Raw genomic sequence first — 13421 nt, 5'->3', positions numbered from 1 at the left:
TACATGCAGTCATACCTCAAATGAGACTTTCCATACAGCAGTGTGGATGTAAGTTGTTAACAAGTTGTTAAATAAGGACTACAACTACCAAAAGGATGTGAGTTTACATGCTTGGCAAATCAGACAACCATTGTAGTCCTTATGTAGCAACCTGTTAGCAACTTGCATTTTTAAAAAACACAGACGATCTAGGTATTACTGTGTTGTAGAACAAAACATGAAAGTCTCTTCAAGTACACATGTCAGATGAGTATGATTAGGCTCTCAAAACATGTACTTACATATCTTTCCCAATCAATCTCCCCATAGAAGCCATTTGGAGCCCCATTGGACTTTTTCTGTGGCTGAGCAAATCAAAACAGAACTTTAGTAACATCACTCAGTGATATTCAGATTTGATGAGTCTGGCCTATTTAGAGGTGCCACTGGGGGAATCTACAGGTGCTTAGTATTCAGTATCACAGGTCTAGAGTTAGACTATACTGTCTCTACGATCAGTACCGATTCAGTCTCTTGGAGTTCCTGTGACACGGTGATCCATCAAATAGAAAATAAAGACATCATATAAATTATTACAGATTTCCACCATTAGATTTCAAAAAAGTCTTCTAGCAGGGTTCCCACACCTTCTGACCAATAAAAATTATTTTATAAAGATTGCACTCACAAAGAGCAGTTTTTGGCCAATTAAACATTTAGGGCTGACGATAAGAAAAATATATATTTGCTACATTATAGTAATTTGTTAATTTACCTGTTCATGATTTTTTCCAGGCCTAGAAATCACTTATTTAAAATTCCCTGATATTTCCAAGTTTTCTATGACCGTGGGAACCTTGTTCAAGGTTTCACATAAAAAAAAAAAAAAAAAAAAAAAAGTGTATTTACCTCAAAACCGATTGAAGGTGTGATGCAAACATTTATACAATTTCCAAAATACAAATCAAATTAAAATTTTGCTCTTATAAAAACGCTGTAAGGTAAGAGGTACTTACTCCACCATCTCTGTCTGGTGACCCCCTTAACAAAACAAAAGAAAGAGACAAAGAGAGAGACAGAGAGGTCTTTAATACCCACTTTACATGCAATACTCTCTTTCTCTCAACTCAAGTACAGAAGCAATTAGCCAGGATTTGCTCTGAGGCACTGAAACAAAGTGTGTCGAGCCCCAAACAGACACACACTTAAAAAAAAAAAAAGGAATCATCCATTCATCCATGCCATTCTCTGCACACCCTGAAGCAATAAACAGAGATTCATAATGAGCAAGAAGCAAATGCTCATTTGTCTAATAAGACTTGTTTTCACAGAATAAATCTCAAATTATGTTTATTTTTCTTACCCCAATGGCAAATTTGTTATTCTTGCTTTAGGCATAAATGTCACAAAATTTTGTTTTATTTGTGCTTCAAAAAAGAAACAAACATTTGTCAAAAACAAACTAATAATTATTTTAACCTCCTTCTTTAACTGTTGTGTGCATTTTCCATTTACCTTTTTTATTTGTAATGAGTAGCACCTAATAAACATGCACAATCATTTTTATTTTAATCAAATTATTATGCTTCCAGGAGTGTTATTAATTCATGTTTTTGACATGTTAGAGGCATTACATCAGAAATTAGCATAATTAATTCTGATTCAAAGTAATCACCAGCATCATCCAATCACAGCCAACCATGTTAAAATAAAATTATACACTATCAATTCTGAATCTTTGTACTGATTTCCATTGTCCCATGTCTGCCAAACATGCTGAGTGGTCCCAACATCAGCCTAAAACTGAACTTTTGATAGGAAGTTTGGATTGAATGCATTTATAGGATGCTCCCTTGCTCCCTGTTTAGTGAATAACATAACCTCCAGTGTGCTGTCTGGCGCACTGGTCTCAGAACAGTTCAAAATGCACCTTATTTTCAACCTAACTCCGTATAAAGCCTCTAAAAGCAAAATTTTTCAGCTTTTGGATGAACCCATTGATTCTCAATGTGATAATACACAGTAAATACTGTATTTCTAAAGGAAAACAAATTGCTACAGTGCACATTAGTGTACACTGTGTTTAACAGCATGGCGTCTTGTGATAAATCGCTTACATTTTTAAAATGGCATATTGGATAAAACTAGAGACTCTAATGTTTAGACTCAAACACGTTCCAGTATAAAAATTTAATTTGATTTCTTGCCAGATTTGTAGGCACTTCTCCCAAAGACAAACTCTGCTGTGGTCAGCACCATGTTCTTTTGTCACGTGACACTGTGTGTCGAAAGTTTGACCCTTTATTGACAGCCTAGAGTGCCCTGAAATTAAATTATGCATCGCGTATAGCGAAGCCAAAATACAACATCCATGCATGTCTACGTGGGGTCGCACAAGGTTAAGATGTATTCTCTGAAAACAAATCTTATTTTCATACACAAGTTTACTTTTCAAGTAAATGTATCTTGTTTTAAGGATGTTTGGATATTTTTACTGGAAAAAGACTAAAATACTAATTAAGAAAATTGTGTTTTTGCAATGTGAGAACTCAGTGAGATCGGCCTGCCTCTGGACAACAGAGGTGGGAAAGAAGCAGGATTAAGCAGCTTAAAGAGAGAACACATATAATGATCAATCAGAATCAGTCTGCTGTGATACTGAGTTTATGTTCTCTCTGATGTGGAAGGGAGAACTGCGTGGTTAGATGTGGCAAAAGGACTTTTTGGTAGGTATCTTCATAGATATTGTATGTGGAAGCCTGATGGATAATGTGATACAAGGGTGCAGAAACACTGATATTACTATGTTAACTAATGGTATATGAAATGGTAAACTTACGTTGAGTCAGTGTCCTTTTCTTTCTTCCGTATCCCAAAGGCCTTCCTGGTGCGTTTTTTCAATCCTGTGGTGTGGGGAGGGATTATTAGTGGTTTGACTTGAGATTCACAAATACTGTCACAAAAATACCCAAAATAGGGTTTAGAGACCATCTGTTGAACCTACAAATTGTTTGTTTTTGCATGTACAGTATGTGTGCGTATGAGTGTAGCTGGATGTTTGTAAAGACAGAATATTAAAAACAATTAATACCCAAAAAATATGCCCAAATAATATATGAGATTAAAAAATGACCTGAATCCTCTACAGAATGACAGTGCCATCTGCATATTTACAATTGTTTTCAGCGTCACAAAAATTAGCAAATTCAAATAGCTGCACAAATGTTGCATAAGCTGTCAGATTTTTTCACAAGGGTTGTATTTCAGTAACTACAGTATAAGGTTTTGGGTCAAAAGTCCAATTGTAAAAAAGCATGTTTTGAAAATGAATTGTTTCATAATTGCTTTATTGCTTAACCTTTAACCGCATATCTCAGGTCTTTAGTGACCCGGGACCTCATTCCACCCCCTGTACTTCATCCACTTTTTGGAGTTGTGCCCACACATCTTTAGTACTCCTCAATCTTTCTCATAAATTGTGTAACAAAAAATAAGTAGTATTATATTCAGTAAATATATATATATATATATATATATATATATATATATACACACTACCGGTCAAAAGTTTTGAAACACTTACTCATTCTTTATTATAATTTTTTTTTATTTTTTTAATACAATTTCTGTTTTATAATGAAATAAATTAATATGGTGACACAATTATATTTTTGTCTACAAAAGTATATGCGTATGTTTACAAGCATATGGGATACAGATAATTCACCATTGTTGATAGTTCATTGTTGCACCGAAAATCAACGTGATGTAGTATTTATTTGTATGATTATAGTACTCATTTCATTTGTAATAAACAAAGAAATACATATAATGTGATAGTAAACGTATATAGATATAAAATAATCATAAAAATATAATTTACTGATATATAAAAAATATACACTACCGGTCAAAAGTTTTGAAACACTTGACTGAAATGTTTCTCATGATCTTAAAAATCTTTTGATCTGAAAGCGTATGCTTAAATGTTTGAAATTAGTTTTGTAGACAAAAATATAATTGTGCAACCATATTAATTTATTTCATTATAAATCTAAAATGTAATTAAAAAAATAAAAGTTTTTGAAATTGATGACTTGGACCAAATAATAAAGAAAAGCAGCCAATAAGTGCCCAGCATATAGATGGGAACTCCTTCAATACTGTTTAAAAAGCATCCCAGGGTGATACCTCAAGAAGTTGGTTGAGAAAATGTCAAGAGTACATGTCTGCAAATTCTAGGCAAAGTGTGAATACTTTGAAGATGCTAAAATATAACACAGTTTTGATTTATTTTGGATTTGGTTTAGTCACAACATAATTCCCATAGTTCCATTTATATTATTCCATAGTTTTAATGACTTTACTATTATTCTAAAATGTGAAGAAAAAAAATTATAATAAAGAATGAGTGTTTCAAAACTTTTGAGCGGTAGTGTACATATTTGACATGCTATTTCTCACTCAAGGTGGCGCTGTTGTTTCAGTGATTAACCTGATTTACATTTGACATTGCTATTTGATGGAGAAACAACATGGAAGTAAACTATAGTACAACACAAGAACAGTATGATATGACTATTGTCATTTGGGTGTACTACTGAAATCATGTAAGTTGTGCATCTATTTAGTAAGTGCCTGAGAAAATTCTTATGTGTAGCTTATCTGTATCTTATGTGTTATTTGTAGCTCAATATATGTTTGACAGCCAGTTGTGTCTCGTGTAATTTCAGTGAAAATAATGAGTCCTGTTCTTTATTTGTCCTGATCTGTTGCATTATCGCTTTGATATATGAAAAATAAAACATCAAAATGTCTCAAAATATATTTTATTCTATTATTTTTTTATTGTCTTGAAAATATTTTGAAAATTTGGCACTATCTGGGCATTTTATAGATCATTTGTGATGGATATACGTGCCGGGTCTCTAAAGACCCGAATATGTAAGAGTGTTTGGTGAAATTCCGATCCATTTCAGGCTTAAATTTAGCTAAAAGCTATTAAATAGCCTAAAATACATTTACAGTATATACACAAATATGTTGTTGATAGTAAATCATATTTTAAAACTAGTTATTTTTCTCAAATCAGTGTCAAACTGCAGGTTCCTATTGTGACAGTATAACCGTCTTGAGCACAAAAGATGTGTTTAATGAACTGTAACTTTTTTCCTGGGCATTAACAGTGAAAATGTTCAATAGCTTTTTTTGTAGCCAAGACTTCAAGGTATTTGTCTATACAGAAACTTTGAAAAATAACTCCACCCTGGAGAAACATTCACTAGAGTAAAAATGACAACCAGCCCCAGTCTCTCAACACCCACTTTAAATACTCATAAAGTCAAATGGTCAAGATTGTGCAGCAGGGGCTTGTCGACCCCAAAGCTTTGGGGCCTGTAGGGCATCGATCCAGTCAAGCCTCTGCAGTGACAGACAGTTCCAACATTGCGGATAGCTTTTTTTGATCTTTACTAAATATTTCCTAACATATCCACAGGCTCAGAAACTGCCGTCTGGCAGAGTGCAAAAGTGAAAGAGAGTCTAATCCTATGAGCTGTCATAGAAAATCCCAGACACTGATCATTAAAAAAAAATAAAATAAAATAAAAATGAAGAAGAGACCAGTTTAATCCTCCACAGTTTAGATAACAGTTTGGTGAAGTATGGTAAAAGAAGGCAAATCTACATAGGCAGCTACCTTTTAAGGTAGCATCCTAACCATCAAGGAACCTCATTAGAGACCACTGTAGAACATTCTACATAGGCAACAACTCCATGTTCTACACAAATAGCACTCTGCATGGGAGAATCAACTCAATTAGCTGATATAATAAGCATAAAAATACACTGGAAAATACACAGAAAATTTATTTTTATATATCTATACTTTTAAGCATTGTTTGAAACCTTTTTTTCTATTTTTTATAGTTGACATTTCTCTCGTCACTTCCGCCATCTTGGATTTATTGTTTCACTGAGCTCAAAAAGCTGCAATGCATCCTTCAGTACCTCTAATATCCCACAAATGATTCTGTGATTCATCAGTTGGTTGAAAGAGTCAAAATGGTGTCTGAAGGGGCAATTAATTTGAAAGGATTACTCTGAAAGCATTAATTAGAATATTAAATGTCCAGTTTTAATTTCTTTCAACTTATGACTCCATTTAAATAAGAAATAAGCATTATAGTTGCACATGAATTTGTTTTAGACCATTATACATGGTGTTACGGTGCCTTGAAAGGAAGTTACCTGTCATATAGGAGAATGTCTATTTACAGCTTATTTTAGAGTAGCTTTCAAAAAGAATCAAGGTCATTGGTTGAGAACTGTTTGGCAGCATTCATCGTCTACCTACAACTTAACATGCTTGCAAGTATTTTCTTTTACAGAACACGCCACTGAGCTTTGAAATGAATCAGGCTTAGATTTGAGTTTAGGCTGTATGATTGCATTAAGTGGACCATTACATAATCAGTGCAATACAACAGTAGCAATCTTGGAGATCTGCCTTTCTTGTGAAAATGTTTTGTTTATATATACTGAGCTCTTAAAACAGATTTGCAGCTATTAGGATTTAACGTAATTAGTAATCAGGTTGTTTACACTATATTAGGCAGCAAACAGCTATTTTGCTCTGAATATTATATACTTGAGGAATATAATGCTGTATATATTAGGAGTAGGGTGGTAGTAGGCTTTTCAATCTGGCCATAATACAAGAAACATATTTCCAACTGAAAAAAAAAAAAAAAAAAAAACTAATGTTGAGCTAGTCACTCAAGCAGTATACAGTATATGCTAACAAGAAAATCCCAACGAAGCCACACATTCTATTTAAGCTAACCCCTATAAGTTGGCATGTGCCCAGTTTTTTACAAGACAGATTTCTAAACACAGCATAACACTAATTATTGGCTATGAAAATAATAGCTTCCGTATGTAAGCATAATGACGGAAGCTGTAACGTGATTACCAGGAGCTAGCTCATGGAGTGAAGGCCAGAGAAAATGACAGCGCTAACAGTTCAGGGACACCACTTAAGTAAACAGGAAAAGAGAAGGTAGACAGTATTTAGGGATTTAGAGACTGCAGAGGAAAACAAGCAACAAAGCTAAATTGTCAAAGAAAATGTTGGCGAGATGGTACAGTAGATATCACAGAGCTGTTGATCAGCTGTCATCTGCAGCATCTGATTCACAAAACTTTTTTTTAACCTGGAAGCAACACAGTAGTGTTGTTCTTCCTTCTATAGAGCTCAACAGTCTTGTTCCGGATGTAAAAATCCCATTAATTTTTCAATATAGGACAGATCATCGGTGAGCTGCAAGGTTTTTAATCGATGAGATATGCCTCTGCTGAAGACATAAGTTTGTGCTAATTAAACTTTTTAAAAATATAGTGTTTAATAATGGAATTCATGATGAAGAACTGTACTACCAGTGATCCTAAAGAGAAAGATCCACTAATCAGAGAATATTGGATATAAAAGAAAATGTACAGCAAAAGAGCATTGCAGCAACTGACAACTCCCATGAAGCTGTGGATGATGTAATTGAGTTGGCCTCTCTACACTCTCAAACTACATATATATTTGTATATATCTAAATATTTTGCAACAAACTTAATATATACTGTATCTATACTTATAAATCAACAACTTTAGATTAAGAGTTTTGTATTTTTCCAACGTTTTTAATTTGATTATATCAATCACATTGTAGTTCATTCCCTCAATAAAGACTTTTGTTATTTAGTCATATTTTCAAATACTTGTTTGCCTCAAATAACAGTTTTCAACTCCCCTGGTAGGTTTCTGGTAGGTTTGGTTCATGGCTTAGAACCAGCCGGATCTCATTGCGCAAAAGCAAGTGAAATGGTTGTCATCAGACAAGGTTTTTTAAGGTAAATTTTAGATGAAGTATTTAATGAGTAAAATGTACTTCCTAAACCTAACCAATAGTGTTCTAAAAGCAAATAAGAGGTGAACAAAACTTACCCTTAACCAACGCCTAAACCTAACCGATAGTGTTTTAAAAGTAAATGTGACATGAAAAGCAAATTTTCTGAAGCAACCACATCATTTCTTATTGCTTCTATGACACTTTTGTCTCACGTGTCAGCATGCGTCCTTGAATGGGCTTGAACTGTGGTCTTCCGGGGTCAAAAATCCAACACTCTATCAGGTGAACTACCGCGGAGCTAATCCCTTTGGAATTAGTGTGTAAATGTAGGTGGGTCTGTAATACAAACGTAAAAATTAATCATTTTTAAAATGATGCATCAGAGGAAAAATGTTTCATATAAATGTTTAAAAAAATAAGTGTTTATAAAGTCATAATCAGCTGTTATACTCATAATTTGTGTGAAGGAGAATAAAACGCACAGCTGTTGTAGCGCCTCTAGTGTTAATTTCACCAGGAAACTGAAGCAAAACATAAGGCACATAAAACTCAGTTTGCTAAAAATGTAGTCATAGTAACTTTCATTATATGAGACTAGGTCACTGATGTGCACAGAACGGGGGCTACAATTTGTTCACAAATCTAAAGGTGCCCTTCACAAATGTAAAGGTGCCCTTTTAAGCGGAGGTGCCTTTAAGAGCGCGGAGATTTAAGCGGACAACTATTGCCGCCCCCACCCGCTGCTCAACAACTATTTTGTTTTCAAAGAAAGCAATACTCTATACAATACAATACTCTACAATCTCTTATCACAAAAACGGAATGTTCAGATTACGGAGTACATAAGACGAAGTGTCAGCATCCATTTTCAGCTAAGTGTCAATGAGGTGTCAGTATCCATTTTTTGCACTCTCTATTTAAAAAAGACAAATAAAGAAAGATATAGTAGAGAAAAATTGTGCAAACACATACATGCACACAAAAACAGACCGGAATGGTAGGAATATTCTCTATTATCAGTTTGGTGATGTTATCTGTGAACATAACTAGCACTGCAGAAAAAAAAATCATACCAAAGAAGTCTACCAGTCACCATTCTGGTGAAAAATGTGAACTTACATTACAATACAATAGTTGGCTTTCTTTGCTGGGTCCAGGTAGCTTCACCATACGTTATGAGCTCAAAGACCAACACACACTCAAATACTCTCACCCACACAGAACCAGCTAGTTGACTGCACATACTCAAAAGAAACAATCCCCAACCCCCTTCAGAATATTATCCACCACAGGGGAAAGTGGGTCAGGAGAAGAACGGCCTGTGCTCATCACTAAGACAAAGAAAGCAAGTGTTGAGATGTTTTGGAAGACCAAGGCATTTTGGGAAACCAGACTACAGTATACCAGATAATACTGAAACCATGTGATTCAGTGTGATGAACATTTATATTCTAATGTTATCAATAAGCAGTGTGTATCCTTGCCATGATATGCTTTCTGGTTTCTAATTTAGAGGAGTCTCACCATCATGATTCATCAGCTTCCTCGTCCTATGTATGCTTATCTTATTCTCCTGATTTACCAGTGACTTTACTTCTCCATTACTGTTTTCAACTTATTTCAGGTGGAAAAGATAAGGATTCTCACTGGCAGATTCTCCACAGAATATACAGTTGCTTAAATAAGTATGTGGACACTTAAGTCACAAATAAAAAAAATGCAACCTCATTGCATTACATAATAAAATGCAAAAACCAAGTGGCATTTACAGAAGAAATAGACACAGACACAACTTTTAAGCAAAACATTTCTCAAAGAGAAGTTTGTTAAGTTTCAAAATATAAAAAATAGATATAATGTTGAAAGTTAAGATAAAGAATTGTGATTACTTATTACTAGAGATGTCAAAAGTAATGCGTTAATGCATGCAATTAATTAAAAAAGTGTAACGCATTAATTTTTCTTAATCGTGATTAACGCATTTACCATTAGTACAGCATAAACCAGCATAAACACTGGTTGGAAGGGCGGAATATTTGCTATGTGTCCGCCTGGAGTCATTACACTGAAACACACACAACAAACACACACAGCAGTGATTCAGTGTCAATGATAAAGTGACGGGGAAAGGAGCTCTTAACGCCATTTGTTGTGCAAATCAGTCCTAGATGGAACGTGTGACAGAAATCAAGTATTTTTCAGCCTAAGTAAGGTGTATTTTAATTACCACAGAAGCACCCTAAGTCTTAACTATCACCAAAGTCTGCAAGTGCTTTTCATGTGAAGTTCAATGTGGCGCTTGACACTGGCGCACTGACGCGAATCATGAATGCAGCTTCCCGATTGCTGTAACAAAGCAGATAGCCACAGTCTGAAGTGGATGAGAGTTTAAGAGATTTAATGCCCATTGCAATGAATATGCAACCTATGTGGGGAGTAGTTCTTTCAATCAAGTTCAAAATTTCAAAAGTAGTTCTTAGTCAAACTTCCACTTAGACATTGGGAAATGTTTAATGTTACTTGAATTGGTGCTATTTTAATGGATTTCTATCTTTATACTGTGGAAGTCTTTGTTTGGAAAATGTTAATAAAGCATTATATTATGACATACTATATTTTTTCTTCTTCTTAATAAGGGAATAAATGCATTTTGACAGGAAAAGATGTATATTTAGAGTCAAATTTCAGCACTTTCAAAATCTGTGATTAATCGCGATTAACTATGAAAACTGATGTGATTAAACACAATTACAAAATGTATTTGACTGACAGCACTACTTATTACACTTTCTGGTTGTCAACATTAGTGGAACCTGTCCACAGTTAATGTGATGAACTACCCCTGTGGTTACACTACTGTGAATTTCATACATCCACTAAAAATCACCTTGAGATCAGTTGGTTAAAAGTAATTGCAAAAATGATGTTAGCTCTGAGAAAGTTATTTGCTTGCAGATGCAACTTGGTTTGGTATTTAGTATCTGATGCAATGACATTCAGATAGGAAGTGTCCAAAATAAGTGTAACTTAAGTGTAAAAATTGGGGCCACTGTAAATACATTACTTCTCACCATCAGGTGATTATCTATGGGTTCAGTTAATCCTGAAGGTTCCAGGAGTTTTCCTCTTCCTCTTAGACAATCTTAAAATTCCACTGTTCAGTATATGTCACCACATACAAACATGTTTGAATGACAATAACAAGTACAGCACATTGAAGCCACTGATCTCCACTGGACTCCTAAATGTCTTCTCTCATTAAAATGTCAGCCTCCAATGGCCGGTTTATCACAGCACCTATCATAAACAAGTGCATTCCATCATTAACGTAACTCATAAACTCATCAACATCTGCAACTTCAGAGGAAAGACCATTACTGTAAGTGGGGCAGGGCTCAATTCTCACTAGTATGCAGCAGGGGATAAAGAGTAAAAAAAATAAATAAATAAAAGAGAAACAAAGATAAATCTGTCTGGTTGCTTAATTCTAATATATCACTGCCAGAGGTAGCATGGCAGATTTACTTAGGCAGGGATTAATGCATAACAATCAGTTCATCTGGAGCAAGTCGAGCCATTACACAGGGAGATGAGATCAGAGAACACAAGCAATAATCTTACTGTCTCTCTGTAACAATCCACATGGTTACAATGAATGTAATGGTTGATTTTAATTTGAGAATATTCATTAACATTACAGGGCAAAGACAGATGGACAAATGTACAGCCAATCACATCTTGAGGTTCCTAGGAAAAATCTCTCTGAAAACACAAACTAAATGGAAATAACATCAAGGAATCCAAACATGGTTATCACTGTCCAATGCAGCAATACTCTGTGATTTGGGTCTTAAAGCAGCAAGTAAGTTACATAATAAAATGTCTATTCCTTACCACCACAAAATGTAAGTTTAAAGAAATACAGTACAAATTCTTCAATAATAATGAATAATTTTGCATCAGTCTAAACAATCTGTCGAGTTCATAAAACAGCTTTTGATCATGACATTTCAACATCACTCTGCAAAGCATTTAAGCTTAAGAAAGAAATACAGGAATACAAAAATAGCAGAGGAACTGTTGGCTCCAATCACTAATAGCTTATATTGAACTAAGCATGGCCAGTGCAGGCTACCAGAAAACCATTACCCAAAGGCTCTTCCCATTAGGCTGTTTAACAAGCATGAATGGGGTTGCCAAGCCTGGCTCTAGATTCACTGTCACAATACTCTATGTATTATGCATTTTTTTCCACTCCGCAAACATACATTCATCATTGATGGGTCTGAGCTCAGTTCTTGATGAATGGTACTGAATCAACTCTTCATGAAAGATGGATAAAGCATTTATAACCTTTATAACCTTTCCTAACAAAAGTATCAAATTTATCAAAACTACTCATCACTGCATGGTAGGGAACAATGGGGTTAAAGGCACCCTTTAAGGAAAATGTGCTTTTTTCTGGTCACAAAGTGTACCAAGACAGGCATGTGATCGGCTAAGCACAAAAAAGCAGGAAAATGTACTAAGTAAAGTGGGGGGCTATGAAGAATTTTGTATATGTTAACATTAGCTAATGCACTAGGAACTAACATGAACTTACAATGAAAAATGTTATGTAACCAAAAAGATTTATAATAAATGCTGTAAAATATTGTTATTTCATGATACTTTAATGTATTATCAAATAAAACCTTATTGTAAAGTATTAAAAATAATTTTTTTCTCCCCAATTTGGAATGCCCAGTTCCCAATGCACTCTAAGTCCTCGTGGTGGCATAGTAATTTGCCTCAATCCGGGTGGTGGAGGACGAATCTGAGTTGCCTCCACGTCTGAGACGTCAATCCACGCATCTTATCACGTGGCTTGTAATCACGTGAATCATAATTTCTTTTTTCTAGTAAGACCTTTGATATTAGGGCAAAAATGCCGTCAAGCAACTGCGTCTTGTAGATCTGCCCTGTTCTTCCCTAAAGTTCATAACAAACTGTCAAAATCCTGGCGTATGTCCTATTCAGCTCACCCACACAGCGATTACATCCTCTCTAATGTGGATCACAGGGAAGAAAACGGTTATGCCCAACTACCCCCACCGAAGAGGCTGTAGCGGCCTATTACTACCCGGCAAGTAGCAGGGTGTGGAACTCAAGCCCCATTCATCTTTCTAAGCCATGTCAACTAACATCCACACTGGCTGGAAGAGCATACTCAGTGGCAGGCCAAACTTGCTCAACACTCCACGCGATGACAGTGCTCCAAGGTTTCCAAGCTAAGCTCCTCAAACAAATGGACGAGCAAGGCTACGATCCGGAGATGTTCAAAGAGTTCCGCACTGAATTAGTGCTGCGAGCCATGAAAGTCATTGCACAGGCCATTGGCAAGTCAATGAGCAACTTGGTGTTTTTGGATCGTCACATCTGGCTGACCCTCACAGAAATGCATGGCGCAGGAAAAGCCGCTATATTTGATGCTCCGGTGTCTCCAGCCGGCCTTTTCGGAGGCTCTGTAAATAGAATTGCTGAGCGCTACATCACGACTCA

The 13421-nt window shown here is 35.3% G+C and overlaps 1 protein-coding gene across 21 annotated transcripts in view; it reads right to left on the bottom strand.

Annotated features, from left to right (window-relative positions):
• Nucleotides 1-13421, bottom strand: part of LOC127446333 (SH3-containing GRB2-like protein 3-interacting protein 1) — a 129465-nt gene that overhangs the window by 52551 nt on the left and 63493 nt on the right. For 20 of the 21 annotated variants that reach the window (XM_051707182.1, XM_051707183.1, XM_051707184.1 and 17 more), the window contains 3 exons: nucleotides 2819-2882; nucleotides 996-1020; nucleotides 282-344 (listed from right to left, as the gene is read on the bottom strand). In XM_051707182.1, the coding sequence (XP_051563142.1) occupies nucleotides 282-344; nucleotides 996-1020; nucleotides 2819-2882 (152 nt within the window). The remainder of the gene's footprint in view (nucleotides 1-281; nucleotides 345-995; nucleotides 1021-2818; nucleotides 2883-13421) is intronic. The other variant, XM_051707174.1, reaches the window with a different exon arrangement.

The sequence above is a fragment of the Myxocyprinus asiaticus genome, chromosome 9 (assembly GCF_019703515.2).
Source record: "Myxocyprinus asiaticus isolate MX2 ecotype Aquarium Trade chromosome 9, UBuf_Myxa_2, whole genome shotgun sequence".
Classification (NCBI taxonomy): domain Eukaryota; kingdom Metazoa; phylum Chordata; class Actinopteri; order Cypriniformes; family Catostomidae; genus Myxocyprinus; species Myxocyprinus asiaticus.
Note: the sequence above shows the minus strand (reverse complement) of the source record. Positions and strands in the feature narration are given on the sequence as shown.